This window comes from Schistocerca cancellata, chromosome 2 (genome assembly GCF_023864275.1).
Source record: "Schistocerca cancellata isolate TAMUIC-IGC-003103 chromosome 2, iqSchCanc2.1, whole genome shotgun sequence".
Lineage (NCBI taxonomy): Eukaryota > Metazoa > Arthropoda > Insecta > Orthoptera > Acrididae > Schistocerca > Schistocerca cancellata.
In genome coordinates, this window is record NC_064627.1 from 201,180,065 (window position 1) to 201,196,444 (window position 16,380).

The 16,380-nt window shown below is 38.7% G+C and overlaps 1 protein-coding gene across 2 annotated transcripts in view; it reads left to right on the forward strand.

Annotated features, from left to right (window-relative positions):
• Positions 1 to 2,005: 2,005 nt before the first annotated feature.
• The window catches only part of LOC126161523 (zinc transporter 2), a 145,821-nt gene continuing 131,446 nt past the window's right edge, over positions 2,006 to 16,380 (forward strand). Inside the window, exons 1-2 of one of the 2 annotated variants that reach the window (XM_049917434.1) lie at positions 2,006 to 2,143; positions 2,248 to 2,509. In XM_049917434.1, coding sequence (XP_049773391.1) covers positions 2,301 to 2,509 — 209 coding nt within the window. In that variant the 5' untranslated portion in view covers positions 2,006 to 2,143; positions 2,248 to 2,300. Of the gene's footprint in view, positions 2,510 to 16,380 lie in introns of both variants that reach the window. The other variant, XM_049917433.1, reaches the window with a different exon arrangement.

Genomic DNA, 16,380 nt, shown 5'->3' on the forward strand with positions numbered 1-16,380 from the left:
CACGCCAGGTATTTTATTATCCTGGTACCAACGATATCTGATGGGCATTCTCCTATCCACCACACGAGAAGGCACCCATTGGTGAAAGATTCAACCAAAAGAAACCCCAACTGAAATGTTGAAATATGCCATACAAATTACGTGAACTTCTGAGAAATATTTTTGAAAAATATTTAAATGGCGAGCCATCCTCAGAAGATTGGAAAGTAGGGTTTATGTCAAAAATTCAGAAGAAAGAAATAATAGATGAGTGTAAGAATTACAGAGGAATAACTTTGACTAATACAACGTACTCAGCATACTTTATGTAAGGACTAATAAAGATTTTTTAGAGACAGAATTTAAGCCAATGGATCCTGAAGAACAAGCTGGCAGAGATACCAACTATAGACCATATTTTTTTTACAAACACTTGAAAAGAAAAATATTCAAAAGCAGCGTCAGGAACAGCTTACGATAATATACCTTTATGCAGTTTATGGAAGGCCCTAAATCATATATTAATGTTATCACAACTAAAGCAGTTCAGAACCTATACAGAAAGAACAAAAAATTGAATTTTCTTTCACCTGGATATGAAGTTAGAAATGGATACATCAGAGATGCAGCCTACCACTGATACTTTATAAAATATACACAGAAAAAGCGATGGAAACTTGAAAGAAAACGTATAATAACACGGGAATCCAAATAAATGATAATGCAATATATTCACTACAGTTTGCTGACGACAAGTTAATTTTGGCACAACATGAAGAAGATATTGAATATATTAATAGAAGAGTATAAAAATGGGGCCTTCAGGTCAAAATGGGTAAAATAAATTACGTGGTAACAGGAGGAACAAATCAAGATTTTAACACTGGTAGAAGGGATGAGAACTATGACACATACTGATGAGTACAAATAACTAGAAGTAAAAATCACATAAGATGGTTAACAAGAGAAGGAATTTAATTTAAGAAAAGTCAGTTCATGAATAAATGTTGAAAAGTTCATTGTTGGAACATTAAATGTTATTTTATGGGATCAACAGATTAGAAAGGAAATAAAAGAAAAATCTTCAAAAGTATTATTAAAAGCAATATAGCCTATGTGGATCAGATGTATGGGCAGTTAAAACCCAATTAATAAAGAGATTGATGGCAACTGAGACAGATTTTTGGAGGTGATCTGCATTGATATCCAGGTAGGTAAGGATCAGAAATGGAGTTATCAGGAAGAAAACAGATATCACAAGTTTGTACATCCAATTTGTGGAAGAAAAACAACTCACATTGTATGGACATATAAAAAGGATGTCAGAGGTGAGACTGGAATGTGAACCACCAGGAAGGAAGAAAAGAGCGAGACCACCAATCACAAGCATACAAGGAATTCAGACATTAATTAGGACAATAAATAGTGAAGAAAATTGTAGAAAGATGGGAACAAATGGAAGATGAAAACTGAATATGATGTCCAATTTTAGGTTACCAGAAAACGTAAACACATCATACTAAGTGAGTGATATGCAGTAGTACAATAATTCATTTAAACATTTACCTTTGCCATAAAATTTGTACTTTGAAGGAAACTCCATTTTTATGGTGACAATATAATCTTATTTCGAGTTTTAATTGCTGAATCACACTCCTCAAGCACATGACCATCATTCAGTACTTTCAATGGTCAGATTTCTGTTACCGGTAGTACTCGAAAAGGCAGGTAATTTACACGGTAGATGCTAACTGAACTCGATGGCAAATGTGATAACAGTAAAGAATTGTCTTCCATGTCTCTCTCTCTCCCTCTGTGGTGTGTGTATAATATATTAGTACTTCGTACGGAAGTATCACACGTTTGTGTTTCGCGCGCGGTTGCTACGCCCATCTAGAAGGCATCTCTCGTCATACAGCCCGCGCCATCTATCGCCTCCGAACTGAGTTCCTTGATCCGTTATTCAAATATTTTCACTTCCATAGAGATGCACCGATCAAACTTCTCAGGTGTACCAACGTCACAGATACAAGCAATATATGTAAAACAGTGTAGATCCGTAAAGGCCACATATTTTGGTGGCATACTTCTGTTTGTTATGTTTGACGCTATGTCTGTCATTCGACATGTATGGATGGTGTCGTAAGCGTGTAGTGTAGGAGTGGTAGGTAAAATAAACATTATGTTTTGTTACTTTTTGGTGTCAGTTATGAAAATGCGTTCGAAAGTGTCCCGTTATGAACGATAATGCAGAATCTAATTTAACAGAAAAGGTTTCTTCCAACAACTGCCCCTCTAGTAGTGACACGCCAAGTAGAAGTATGACTGAAGATGATACGAACTTGCTGCTCATCGAAGACCAGCCGGAAGTACTTGAAGCTGCTGCAAGAGTACCTGCCTTGTCAATCAGTTCGTCTTCGAAATTATCAAGTACCAGCCATAATCTTGAAGCGGTCGACGGTTCCGCGAATGTGTACATTAAGGATCAGGGTCAACAGCATTCTTACCAAAGAAATGGAACGGATACCCAGTAAGTTATAAGTGAATATGCCTAAATCTCTGATTAAAACTGTCTACTTAGTTCGTAGCGATCACTATTGAGTGAACATTTTCTCTGTCTACTGTTTTAGAATGAATGGCAATACATCTCTTGGATTAACAATGCCGGATTGCTTAGGGTTACTTTTCTTAATACTCTTTTCGTCAAAAGTAATTCATAATATGTCCTCAGTAGGCACGTTATATAAGAACCAGTTTACTTCAGGGTTTTATTGTACTAGATTCATTTCCCAATGTGCAGGTTGTGTTACATTGTGTTAGAGAAAGTTTTATAAAGAACAACAACTTCTACAATTGATTTAGTATTTCATGCTCTTTATCAGAAATGCTCAGCAGCAGTAATAGTCATAATGTTTTTGGAGTTTGATAATATCCAGGACATTTGTGTGTTGGCTAGGCATGAATAAGTGTTAGATACAACAGGCGATGAGAGTTGCAAATATTAAGTAAAATATCCACATTGTAAGTAACAGTTTATGCTGACTGGTTCTGTTCTGCACATAATAGTTACTATGGCTAAAGTAAAGTTATAGTTTATGTTGTCACTTTTGCATTTGCTTTGTATGGCACATGAATTACAAATATTCATCAGTAGTAAGTGTCAAAGTTCTTAAAAATATGAACAGACATGTAGGAAGGTTTGAGTGTATTTGTGCTTCCACTCCATGCTCTTTGTTGTAGTGACTGATCAGTTACATAGTGCAAGAATTAGTAGTTTGTAAGGTAGCAGTTGGGTTGTAAATTCTTCCAGGATTTTTGGTGGCTTCATGTGAAATTGAGGTTGCCTCTCATTTCTTTGTTTATTCATCCACATATCTTACAGTGATATAGGATTTGGCATTATTATATGATGAAAATTAATAGCTGAAACACACACACACACACACACACACACACACACACACACACACACACACAGAGAGAGAGAGAGAGAGAGAGAGAGAGAGAGAGAGAGAGAGAGAGAGAGAAGCGTACCAGCATTTGCCCAAAATGATTTAGGGAAACTACAGAAAATCTGTATTAAGATGGATAGGCAGAGCAAACTCCAACCTCCCAAGTATGAGGTCAGTGCCTAACAGCTGTGCTGTCACAAGAGATTGGTCCCTATTGTACAATGCTCTTTGATATACACACTGTTTGCACCAGATACTTCATAACATATTTGTTCATTACTGAACAAATCAAGGGTACCCAATGGTGATTCCTTAACTATTCCCCTTGCACTAACTCCGTTCTCTTCAGAAAACTGCCTCTATGCCCGTAAACATGCCTGTCTTCATGTTCGCCTCTCAATCCACGTGGAAACCTGAGTCAGCATCCCCCCCCCCCCTTTCCCCATGATGAGTAAGATGTTGAACTCAGGAAAATGACATGACATTGCAGTCATTCACTGTAGCTCTTGACACATGATTTTCTTGTAAAAGCATTATAGAGTGACAAGGTGTTTTAGCTATCCCCTTTCGTAAATAACCACTTCTGAGTTCTTTAAGCAAGCTTTGACTGTGTAGTATGCTTTACTTATAAAAAAAATGTCATAGCTCCCTTTGCAAACAGATATTTTATCAAAATATATTACACAGCTGATTCGCTGATAAAAAATGTTGTTTTGAGTTTTTTGCTTGTTTTTCCGTGGCAAAAAGAAGTCTAAACTGTCTCTTCTTCCATGATTATGTATAGAGCTATTAGTGAAATAGTAATATTTCCAACATGCAGGCTCCCCCCCCCCCCTCCTCTCTCTCTCTCTCTCTCTCTCTCTCTCTCTCTCTCTCTCTCTGTGTGTGTGTGTGTGTGTGTGTGTGTGTGTGTGTGTGTGTTCATTCCATGTTACCTGAGAATCAGTGTTCATCCATAAAAAAACTTTGTGGTTGTTGTTCATTTTATAGATTTATCTTGTAGGCTCCTATGCTTGATGCAACACTTATTTTCCCCCCTTTACCTGAAGTGTATAATGTTTGTTTTCTTTTTATTTGATGTTAAATTATTTTATGCGCAACAACCTCATTTGTTCAGATTAGGTGGGACTGGATGTTATTCAGATTGGCAACTCTTGTTCTAAATGCAAAAACTGTAATGTATACTACAATACACAAACCTTTCATATTGTCACTAACAAGTAACACTTTTTAGCACTTAAACTCTGCACTTATTGTAGTCCACCCACATTTATTTACTAAAATAGGCCTAGCGTGTAAATTTCTTTTGCTTTAAACTGGAGTGGCATTTGAGAGCAGCACGATAGTGTAGTAATTTCATTAACATCTTTCAGCTGGGGTTATTTCCAGCTGATGTCCTAGGTAAACCAGTAGTTTTTCCAGCTTCCTCCACATTAGGCATTAGTTCTTCCTCTGTAATGCCACTCTCATTGTCCACTTCACCATCATTCCCTGTAATATAACAGGTAGCAGGTGTACCGTGTCCAATTCCACCCATCTGCTTTGACCCGTGACGTCATCAATATGGCAGAAATGGCTACTCTAAGCATCTCAAATATGGCGCCTATGATGTCACTACATAGTAAAAAATACGAAAATACCTATAAATAAGACAATAACATCTCCCTCCAAAAATACAATCAAACTAGCAGGACAACCGTGAGACATTGGGGGTTTTAGGGAGCAGACAAGCTAAATATAACAGTAAAAAAAAACCACACACCATAACCCCAAAAACACAAAATGACGAGAGAAAAAAAGGTTACAAAATCTATGGTAATCGGACACTTCCCTTGGCCTATATAGGTCAACTGCAGCTAACAATACCAAAACACCAACGCCTACAGCAAAAACTATGGAAGTGGAATCAAAAAATTTCCTTGACCGTAGCTGACGATACCAAAACACCGATACCTACATATAAAACAATACGAAAATTGTAATTGGTCATTTCCCTTGACCTCTATAGGTCAACCAAAACTGTTGATATGAAAAAACCAACACCTTCAACTACGAAAAACAGAACCAAAACTACACCTGACAAATTCAAAAGTCAAACATCGCTACATACACAATAAATATGCGAAACATTACAACTCAAGAAAAATAGACCCAAAAAACAATTACTTACCACCAACAAATTTCAGGGCTGCAAATTAGGTTGGCCATCACTAAAACACACACACACACACACACACACACACACACACACACACACACACACACACACACAGGGCGCCATCAAACACAACAAGATGAGAACTACAAACTCCGCACCGTATTGACTTCACACCCCACAACACCCTTACGTCACGGGTCAAAGCAGACAGGTGGAATCGGGTGCTTCCATTGACCCCAGGTAGCAAATGAAATTTCACAGTCTACCTTCAGGCCGTGCGGGCGGGGACTACTCAAGAGGATGTCGTTATCAGGAGAAAGAAAACTGGCGTTCTACGGATCGGAGCGTGGAATGTCAGATCCCTTAATCGGGCAGGTAGGTTAGAAAATTTGAAAAGGGAAATGGATAGGTTAAAGTTAGATATAGTGGGAATTAGTGAAGTTCGGTGGCAGGAGGAACAAGACTTCTGGTCAGGTGACTACAGGGTTATAAACACAAACTCAAATAGGGGTAATGCAGGAGTAGCTTTAATAATGAATAGGAAATTAGTAACGCGGGTAAGCTACTACAAACAGCATAGTGAACGCATTATTGTGGCCGAGATACGAAGCCCACACCTACTACAGTAGTACAAGTTTATATGCCAACTAGCTCTGCAGATGACGAAGAAATTGAAGAAATGTATGATGAAATAACAGAAATTATTCAGATAGTGAAGGGAGACGAAAATTTAATAGTCATAGGTGACTGGAATTCGAGTGTAGGAAAAGGGAGAGAAGGAAACGTAGTAGGTGAATATGGATTGGGGCTAAGAAATGAAAGAGGAAGCCGCCTGGTAGAATTTTGCACAGAGCACAACTTAATCATAGCTAACACTTGGTTTAAGAATCATGATAGAAGGTTGTATACATGGAAGAACCCTGGAGATACTAAAAGGTATCAGATAGATTATATAATGGTAAGACAGAGATTTAGGAACCAGGTTTTAAATTGTAAGACATTTCCAGGGGTAGATGTGGACTCTGACCACAATCTATTGGTTATGACCTGTAGATTAAAACTGAAGAAACTGCAAAAAGGTGGGAATTTAAGGAGATGGGACCTGGATAAACTGAAAGAACCAGAGGTTGTAGAGAGTTTCAGGGAGAGCATAAGGGAACAATTGACAGGAATGGGGGAAAGAAATACAGTAGAAGAAGAATGGGTAGCTTTGAGGGATGAAGTAGTGAAGGCAGCAGAGGATCAAGTAGGTAAAAAGATGTGGGCTAGTAGAAATCCTTGGGTTACAGAAGAAATATTGAATTTAATTGATGAAAGGAGAAAATATAAAAATGCAGTAAATGAAGCAGACAAAAAGGAATACAAACGTCTCAAAAATGAGATCAACAGGAAGTGCAAAATGGCTAAGCAGGGATGGCTAGAGGACAAATGTAAGGATGTAGAGGCTTATCTCACTAGAGGCAAGATAGATACTGCCTACAGGAAAAGTAAAGAGACCTTTGGAGAAAAGAGACCTGAGTCGAAACAAGGCCCCCGGAGTAGACAAAATTCCATTGGAACTACTGACGGCCTTGGGAGAGCCAGTCCTGACAAAACTCTACCATCTGGTGAGCAAGATGTATGAAACAGGCGAAATACCCTCAGATTTCAAGAAGAATATAATAATTCCAATCCCAAAGAAAGCAGGTGTTGACAGATGTGAGAATTACCGAACAATCAGTTTAATAAGCCACAGCTGCAAAATACTAACACGAATTCTTTACAGACGAATGGAAAAACTAGTAGAAGCCGACCTCGGGGAAGATCAGTTTGGATTCCGTAGAAATACTGGAACACGTGAGGCATTACTGACCTTACGACTTATCTTAGAAGAAAGATTAAGGAAAGGCAAACCTACGTTTCTAGCATTTGTAGACTTAGAGAAAGCTTTTGACGATGTTGAATGGAATACTCTCTTTCAAATTCTGAAGGTGTCAGGGGTAAAATACAGGGAGCGAAAGGCTATCTACAATTTGTACAGAACCAGTTGGCAGTTATAAGAGTCAAGGGACATGAAAGGGAAGCAGTGGTTGGAAAGGGCGTAAGACAGGGTTGTAGCCTCTCCCCGATGTTATTCAATCTGTATATTGAGCAAGCAGTAAAGGATACAAAGGAAAAATTTGGAGTAGGTATTAAAATCCATGGAGAAGAAATAAAACTTTGAGGTTCGCCGATGACATTGTAATTCTGTCAGGGACAGCAAAGGACTTGGAAGAGCAGTTGAATGGAATGGACAGTGTCTTGAAAGGAGGATATAAGATGAACATCAACAAAAGCAAAACGAGGATAATGGAATGTAGTCGAATTAAGTCAGGTGATGTTGAGGGTATTAGATTAGGAAATGAGACACTTAAAGTAGTAAAGGAGTTTTGCTATTTGGGGAGCAAAATAAGTGATGATGGTCGAAGTAGAGAGGATATAAAATATAGACTGGCAATGGCAAGGAAAGCGTTTCTGAAGAAGAGAAATTTGTTAACATCGAATATAGATTTAAGTGTCAGGAAGTCATTTCTGAAAGTATTTGTATGGAGTGTAGCCATGTATGGAAGTGAAACATGGACTGTAAATAGTTTGGACAAGAAGAGAATAGAAGCTTTCGAAATGTGGTGCTACAGAAGAATGCTGAAGATTAGATGGGTAGATCACATAACTAATGAGGAGGTACTGAATAGGATTGGGGAGAAGAGGAGTTTGTGGCACAACTTGACCAGAAGAAGGGATCGGTTGGTAGGACATGTTCTGAGGCATCAAGGGATCACCAATTTAGTATTGGAGGGCAGCGTGGAGGGTAAAAATCGTAGGGGGAGACCAAGAGATGAATACACTAAACAGATTCAAAAGGATGTAGGTTGCAGTAGGTACTGGGAGATGAAGAAGCTTGCACAGGATAGAGTAGCATGGAGAGCTGCATCAAACCAGTCTCAGGACTGAAGACCACAACAACAACAACAACAACAACAACAACAACAACAACAACCTTCAGGCCATGACTGGCATCACTGTCAGTGTGCATCCTGGCATCTATGTTAGTGTCGCCTAGTCTGGAAGCAAGAGACCAGTGATCTTGATGCTACCTGCAGTAACAACATAAGAACTACGTATATTGCATGATGTACTAGCTGTATACAACACATTTTTGTGTCAAAATAAGAGAAGTCAACAAAAAACAGATCCAAATAAGCTGGAAATCTGGATTAATGTGGCTTGGATAAATGAGGTTCTTGTGTACTGACCAGTTTTAAACATCCTTGAGAGTTTCACTTGATTTCTCTAATAGGAGCTCTGGTGTGTATATGATGATGCTGTCATCAGCAAAGAGAACATTTCTCCATGTCTTACACTGTCTGAAAACTCACTCATACATATTGAGAACAGAAATGGAGCCAATATACCACCCTGAGGAGCACCGATGTTTACATGTCCCATGTCTGCCAATTGTTTTACTAAAAATTTATCATCAGCAGATGTGTGAACTGTCTCTGCCTTTTGATCCCTGCTTTCCAGGTGAAATAGGAACCAATCATTTGCTGTTACTCTTGTATGTAGTGCTTCCAGCTTTTTTTGGCAGTATTTTGTGGTCAGCAGTGTCAAAAGCCTTGGGTAAATCTGAGAATAAGCTTGTAACACAGTCATCCTTGAAAAGAACTTCAAGTACTGCTTGCGAACTCTGTAACAGCTGATATTGTACATCTCCCACTTTGGAAACTAACCTGTGCTTTGTTAAAATAAAAATAATACTATTCTTGTAGCATATTAGCTTATGAAGATGCTTTTGTAGGCCTGTAGTTTTTTTTATTTTTACAAATCCTATCTTTACTGTTATAATATGGCATTAATGCCTGAAAGGCCAAGACCTCTTAACAATAATTTACAATTTTCCCTGCTGAATGCTGTAGGTGCTACGTGGTCTAGGACTGATGCATAACTTTTTGATACCCTAGTATAAGAGTTTACCATTTGTGCCATGCCAAAAAGGATTTGATATGCTTAGGATGCCATTACTAACACCACCATCAACACATATGTTAATATTCATGACTCCACATATTATTTTGTTAGTGTTAGAGGCTGAGATGCTTTCCCGGGTTTCAGTTACCTTGATGAAGGAAGTGTCCATGTTACCGCTAGGAAAGCTGTACATTCTTAGAATGAGTAACTTCATACAGATGTCTAGTTTCATTGGTTCATTGGCTGCAAATTCAAAATGTGTATCTACTTTTTAAGTGTGATCAGAGTTGCTCTAGCTTTTTAAATGCTGCCACCCCTGGTATAAATACCATGATCCCCCATACTTCAAGGTAGTTCTTAGAGTTGCAGCTTGCACATTCATATGATAGCACTACATGCTGTATTTCGTTTGCTCCACACCAGGGTTCTGTAATTGTATACCACTGTGCTGTAATTCAGCTTCAAGCTGGTAAATATTATTAACAGACTGCACATTTTGATGAAAAATGAGTAATTATAAGGTGTTTGCGCACTTCTGAGTGGTGCATACTATATTTTGTGTAAATGTTGAAGTCTCTAAATGACTGGAGATACTTACAAGGGAGGGTAATCTGTTGTTATGATTTATCCTAAAAAAATCCTAATCTCCCACACATGATCATGTGTGGCCTCAGACCAGCTTGCTATATTCTCACTAATTAACTCCACCAACTTCCTTTTCCCAGTCCTGTTGAGCATCAGACCATGCCTAGTACAGCCCTAACTCTCAATAGTCTCCACCAGCACCAGTGCAATGTGCACCTGTGCAAACAAATCCAGCTTCACATTGACTCACTGTACAGCACGGCCAAGACAAGGCCAATAATGTCACAAAAATATCTTAACCGTGCTTACATTGGAGCTACCAGTTGCGGAAGTTAATTAGTATTAAAGTTAGCCAATCCCCCCCCCCCCCCTCTCCCCCTGGTTAGCTCCTTGACCCTGGATTTGAATGGATCTCTCCGAGGATCCGAAAGCCTCCATTACTACAATAAAATTCTGTTGTTTGTTCTGTCCGCCCTTACAAGAGTTTTGGGATGCTATTGCTTTTAACCAGTGGCTCTAAATCTGCTGATCATGTGGGATATGCTTTCACTTGTTTTGTTGGCACAGAACACCCATCTCTTGCCTGACACTTGTGGAGTGTTAACCACAGAACTGATGGCCGTTTACTGGGTCCTGTGCTTTATTAAATGGTCCTCCATCACCCAAATTTGGTTATGTGTGGATTCACTGAGTAGCAAACATCTGTCTGGGATGTCAGCTACCTATCCTCCCATTCTTCATGACCCCTCCAGGCACAGATTTGCATCTTCACGTCAAATGCATTTTCGCTCAGTCATGGGCTGACTAGTGGTGGGGCCACACCGCTGTCTAATAAATTTTGTGTGATTAAGGGAATTCCCACCATGTGGCGTTCTTCCCTTGGCCTTTCCCAGCAGGAATCTATCATCCTCTACCATCTTAGTATCCAACATACTAGATTGACTCATGGTTTTTTACTCCATAATTAGCCACCCTCCTTTGTAGTTGGTAGGGGGAGAGGGGGTCTCATGGTGATCCATATTTTGTAGAACTGCTGCCTTTTGGTCCTTCCTACTAAATATGCCATTGCACTCTCCTTGTCCTGCGTGTCAGCAGACAACCCTCACTTGGTTGCATCTGTCTGCAGTTTTCTTCATGAATGTGGTATGCCCTCTCAGATTTATGTACCAGAATTTCCTTCCAGTAATGTAGTCGCTCGGTTAGTGCTGGCATTGATTTTGAAGCCTTTTGGCTCTGTCTTTGCCTCCACATCGGCCAGGTTCCCCCCACCGCAATTTTTCCTTATCTTTTCTCTGGTCTTTCGTGCCATTTTGTTTCTCTTGTTTGGTACCTGCATTGTCTCGCAATCATGTTATGGTGTGGGGTTGGGATGGGTTGCTGGTGGTGCCGGCATCCTGTTGCACATACTGCCTCTGTGGCCTTCCCCCCCCCCCCCCCTCTCTGCTCTCACTCCTCCCTGTCTCTTCTTCCCGCCAACCCGACATTCCTTCTGCCTCTTCATTTGTCCCTTTTCCTTTCCCACCAGCCGGACTGTGCTGCTGAACCATCCATTTATTTTGAGCTGTTTTCTGTGATCTAATTTTTGTTCCAGTTTGCTTCACATCTTGATCTTGTCAAATGTGCACATTTTACATCTGTGAGTGAAGTCACTAATAGTGTTTTTCTTTTCTTTCATTGAACTGGTAGGTATATACAACTGTGAAATACTTATGGTGGGAGTTCTGGGTAAAAATATTGAAAATACCTACAACATAGATTTTAGGTTTGTTAAATGTCTAGTAAGCATTAATGTTCCATATTAAATGCAACTACATTACCAGCATAAAAGTATTTCATGTATACATCATAGTTGGTGATGTTTGATTTGTCCATGAGCTATTTCCTATTGTGGTACTTTGAACACATTTTTACTGGAGAACACTGATGATGAGCCCATTACAGGTGCATGACTCCCAATAACAGTACAGTAGTCATGCCAGGAAAGCTGCAGAGAGCATCATTATTATGGCACTGTATAGCAACAAAAGACTGGCTGCTGCATATTCCCTGAAGTCTCCAAGCTGCTTTGACAACCCAGCATAAAATGCTTGATCCCTCAAAATCCCATTTATTTATCACTAATACAGTGTTTATTTATGGAGTTCTTATCCTTTGATTGTTCTTAAATATTATAGAGTATACATACATTAAAAAGACTTGATTAACTGAAGTGTTTGATACTACTACGCCAACTCCCAACTGAACTCACTTTTCAATCTAACATAGACTTCAGTTTACACTACAGTACCATCTATAACTAGAGTCTACATTCCAAAAACTAATATAGACACAAAAGAGATATTATCAGTGTCCTGTTCTCTCTTTTTTTGTGCACATGTGACAGCACATGTCCCATCATTACATTGTGGAACAATGCCAACAATATATTTCAGTAGGTTTAGTTGAACCCTCTAGAATTAACGCCTATTTAAGTAAATTTAACTTTGCAGTACATGCAGATATTTAAATTTTGTATCATATGTATCAGAAATACACACTGCAAACCATCTGTCTTGTTTAAAGATTGCGATAAATTTTACAACTCATTGAAATACAAATCAACAACTGTCGAGAAACATGATTATTAGGGAAATTTTATTCAGAAACAGAAAACTACTGTCCACAGGGTATAGAAATCAGCCAGCAAAGTTGAATAGTTACATATAATGGTCATATATTAACTGCTCATCCAAGTTTCCTGCCATTTAGAACTCAGACTGAAGTGCCTTAGCAGACAGTATGCCAGCAGTTCATCTCAGATTTCATGTTATTGTATAAAATAGCTCTTATTGCAGTTTCTGTTTGCTTCAAGAAGTAGGTCTAATGCTGTTGGACTGCTAATATGGTTGTACTGTTGCCTGCTCATGCAGGCCTATTTAGATAACTATTAATTACAGCTTAACTTTCATAGTCTTCTGACACAGCAATATTGTAGTTGTCTCACAACATATACTGATAAGATAAATTTAGTTCCATTTAGAATAAATTTAGTGTTAGAAACATATCACACAATGTTGATTTCCATTAGTTATGTTCTTTTTGAGAATTTGGGAGCTTCACCTGGAAAATCTGTATTTTTTTTTTTTTTTATTTAAGCAATGTCATTGTGTTTGAATTTGTTTTTGTTACTAGTATCACATACGGCTGGCTTAACCTTCCTATTATAGTTCATACTTCTGGTATAAGGCAATTAGAAATCTTAGGATGGAGGAAGAGAGAGGGATTGCCGGCATAACAGTTTGGATGAGAGTTGTAATTAAACTGGATGCAGAGGAAAACTTGCATGTATGTGGGGTAGGGGTGGGGCATTTAATGGATTGGGGAATTGGATTGAGGTTATTCTAAGACAGTAGCTATTGGAAATTTGTCATGATGGTTATGGAACAGAAATATGTTTTAGAGGGGTTTTCCCATCTGTGCAAACCAGTGTAACTCATGGAAGGTGAGGAGGGAGTGTCCATGAGTTTTGGAGCAGTCATTGAAGTTGTTCACATAGTGATACATAATATAATATGGCACTGGTGTTGAACTTCACCCTCTGCTACAGTTTGCTGATGGTCATTCATAGAAATGGACGTCTGCTTGACAGCCATGCCCTTATAGAAGGCGTTTTCAGCTAAGGTGATGTACAAGGGTAATCCCAAAAGTAAGGTCTCCTATTTTTTTTATAAGTACATAGACCTGTTTATTTCTACAATGGTTTACATCAGTTTACAGCTTGAACATTTAGCTGTTTTTTGGCATAATCACCATTTCTGTCAATGCATTTTTGTAGACGCTCTGGCAGTTTTCGTATGCCCATGTCATACCAGCTCGCCACCGTGCTGTTCAGAAAGTTATAAACCTCTTCTTTCACCTCGTCATTGTAGCTGAATTGCTTTCCGGCCAAATGTTCTTTTAACCTAGGGAACAGGTGATGCTCACTGGGTGCCAAGTCAGGACTATAGGGTGGGTGGGTGATTATGTTCCACTGAAACTGTTGCAGGAGAGCAATGGTTTGATGAGCGATGTGTGGGCGAGCATTGTCATGGAGAATGTGTACGCCCTTGCTCAACATTCCTCTTCTCCGGTTCTAAATTGCCCGTTTGAGTATTTTCAGAGTCTCACAGTACCTGTCAGCTTTAATTGTGGTCCCAGTGATTCAGCTCCGACGGCGAGGTGAAAGAAGTAGTTCATAACTTTCTGAACAACATGGCAGAGAGTGGTATGACATGGGCTTACAAAAACCTCCACAGTGTCTACAAAAATGCATCAACAGAAATGATGATTATGTCGAAAAATAGCTAAATGTTCAAGCTATAAACTGATGTAAACCATTGTAGAAATAAACAGGTATATGTACTTATAAAATAAATTAGGAGACCTTACTTTTGGGATTACGCTTGTATGATATGGCTGATTTCATAGGTTACCCAACTTCTGATGAGGTATGGTATGCTAGTGTTAGAATGTGGCATACTGAATGGATGCATAGAAAAGCTCTTGCACTTGGGTGACGCTTATGAATCCACTGTAGAGGACTTCCACAAAAGGAGCTCTCATTTCACTTCACAATACCACCCAGAACTGGAACAGCAAAACCACATCCTCCTCCAAGGCTTTTACTATTTTTTATTAGATCCAGAAATGAAGATAATTCTCTCAAAAAATGATTCCACTTCTCCCAAAGTGATATTCCATCATTTACACAGGAATTAATCTGGTTAAGTTTTAGGCCTCTTCTGCTTCCAATCCCTTGCCACATGTGTCACATTTGTGTGAAAAATTCAGGTTCAAGACCATACTCAGTGTGTCCAAGAAAAATGCCCCAGTCTGACTGAAGGGAGACTGAAGTTGCTGCAGCACTCTGAGGAAAGATACAAAGTATTTTGAATGATGTTCCTTTGTATTTGAGTGGTTACATAATGGCTGTTGAAGGATTATGCCGTCAAAACAATGTTTTAGTGTTAAACAAGAAAGTTAGTGTTTTGAGTCAGGAATATTGTTTACCTTACTTGTCTTATATGCACCAAAATTATTCTCAGAAGAATCAAAAAACAAATTTGAGGGACAATTACCTGAAGACCTGTACAGTTTTAGAAAAGGTGTGGGAACAAGAGAAACAGTATTGACACTGTTGCAAGTGACAGAGAAACAGCTGAAGAGGGGTAAGAGTATATTCAGAGCATTTGTAGATCTTGAGAAAGCATTTGACGATTTCAACTGGAACATGTTATTCAGCATCCTTTGCTAATCAGTAATCAGCTTTAAATAGAGAAGACTTACATATAACATGTGCATATGTGAAATTGGAGTACTTCACTGTGTTAATGAAGAAGAATCAGCTAGCATTCTAAATGGGGTATTGCAAGGTTGCTCTATATCCCCGTACTTATTTAATTTATACATACAGAAGACAATTGAACAGGGTGAGAGAAGACATAAGCATAGGAGTAACAATTCATGGAGATTAGGTAGACATGCTGAGATTTGCTGATGATGTAACACTAATTGCAGAAAGTGAAGGAGACTGGCAAAAAATCTTGAACACAGTGGATAGAATAATGGAGGAGGAATTCCATATGTTAATTAGTATGCAGAATTGCCCATGCCAAGAATGCTTTTAATAAGAAGAAAAACATATTCATTACAAGCCACATAAGCTGTGATGTGAGGAAACAAATGTTGAAGACATATGTGTGGAGCATTGCAACTGCTGGCAGCGAAGCTTAGACAATAGGAGTGATAGAGTAGAGGAGACTCAGTGCATTTGAAACATGGTGCTACAGAAGAATGATGAAAATAAGCTGCAGAGAAATGATTATAAATGAGGAAGTTTTCATTAGAGCAAGAGAAAATTTGCTTCATGAAACACACTAAAAGAAGGGCTCAGCTGATAGGCTGTATACTCAGAAACAACGGTTTATTAAAAAGAATAACTGAGGGAGTAGTAGAAGGCAAAAATTACAGAGGAATATGCAGACTAGAATACATTAAACAAATAATGGAGGATATGAATTGTTCTTCATACTATGAGGTGAAATGGAAAGGAGACAAGAGAGAAGAAAGGGGAACTGCTGTCAACCAGCCTTATGGCTGCTGACTAGAGGAAGCATCTCAAATAAGATGCTTGATTTGTGGGAACCACTGCATCATATTTATAGCCACTTTGTAATGGAAATACAAATAAATTTATCATTA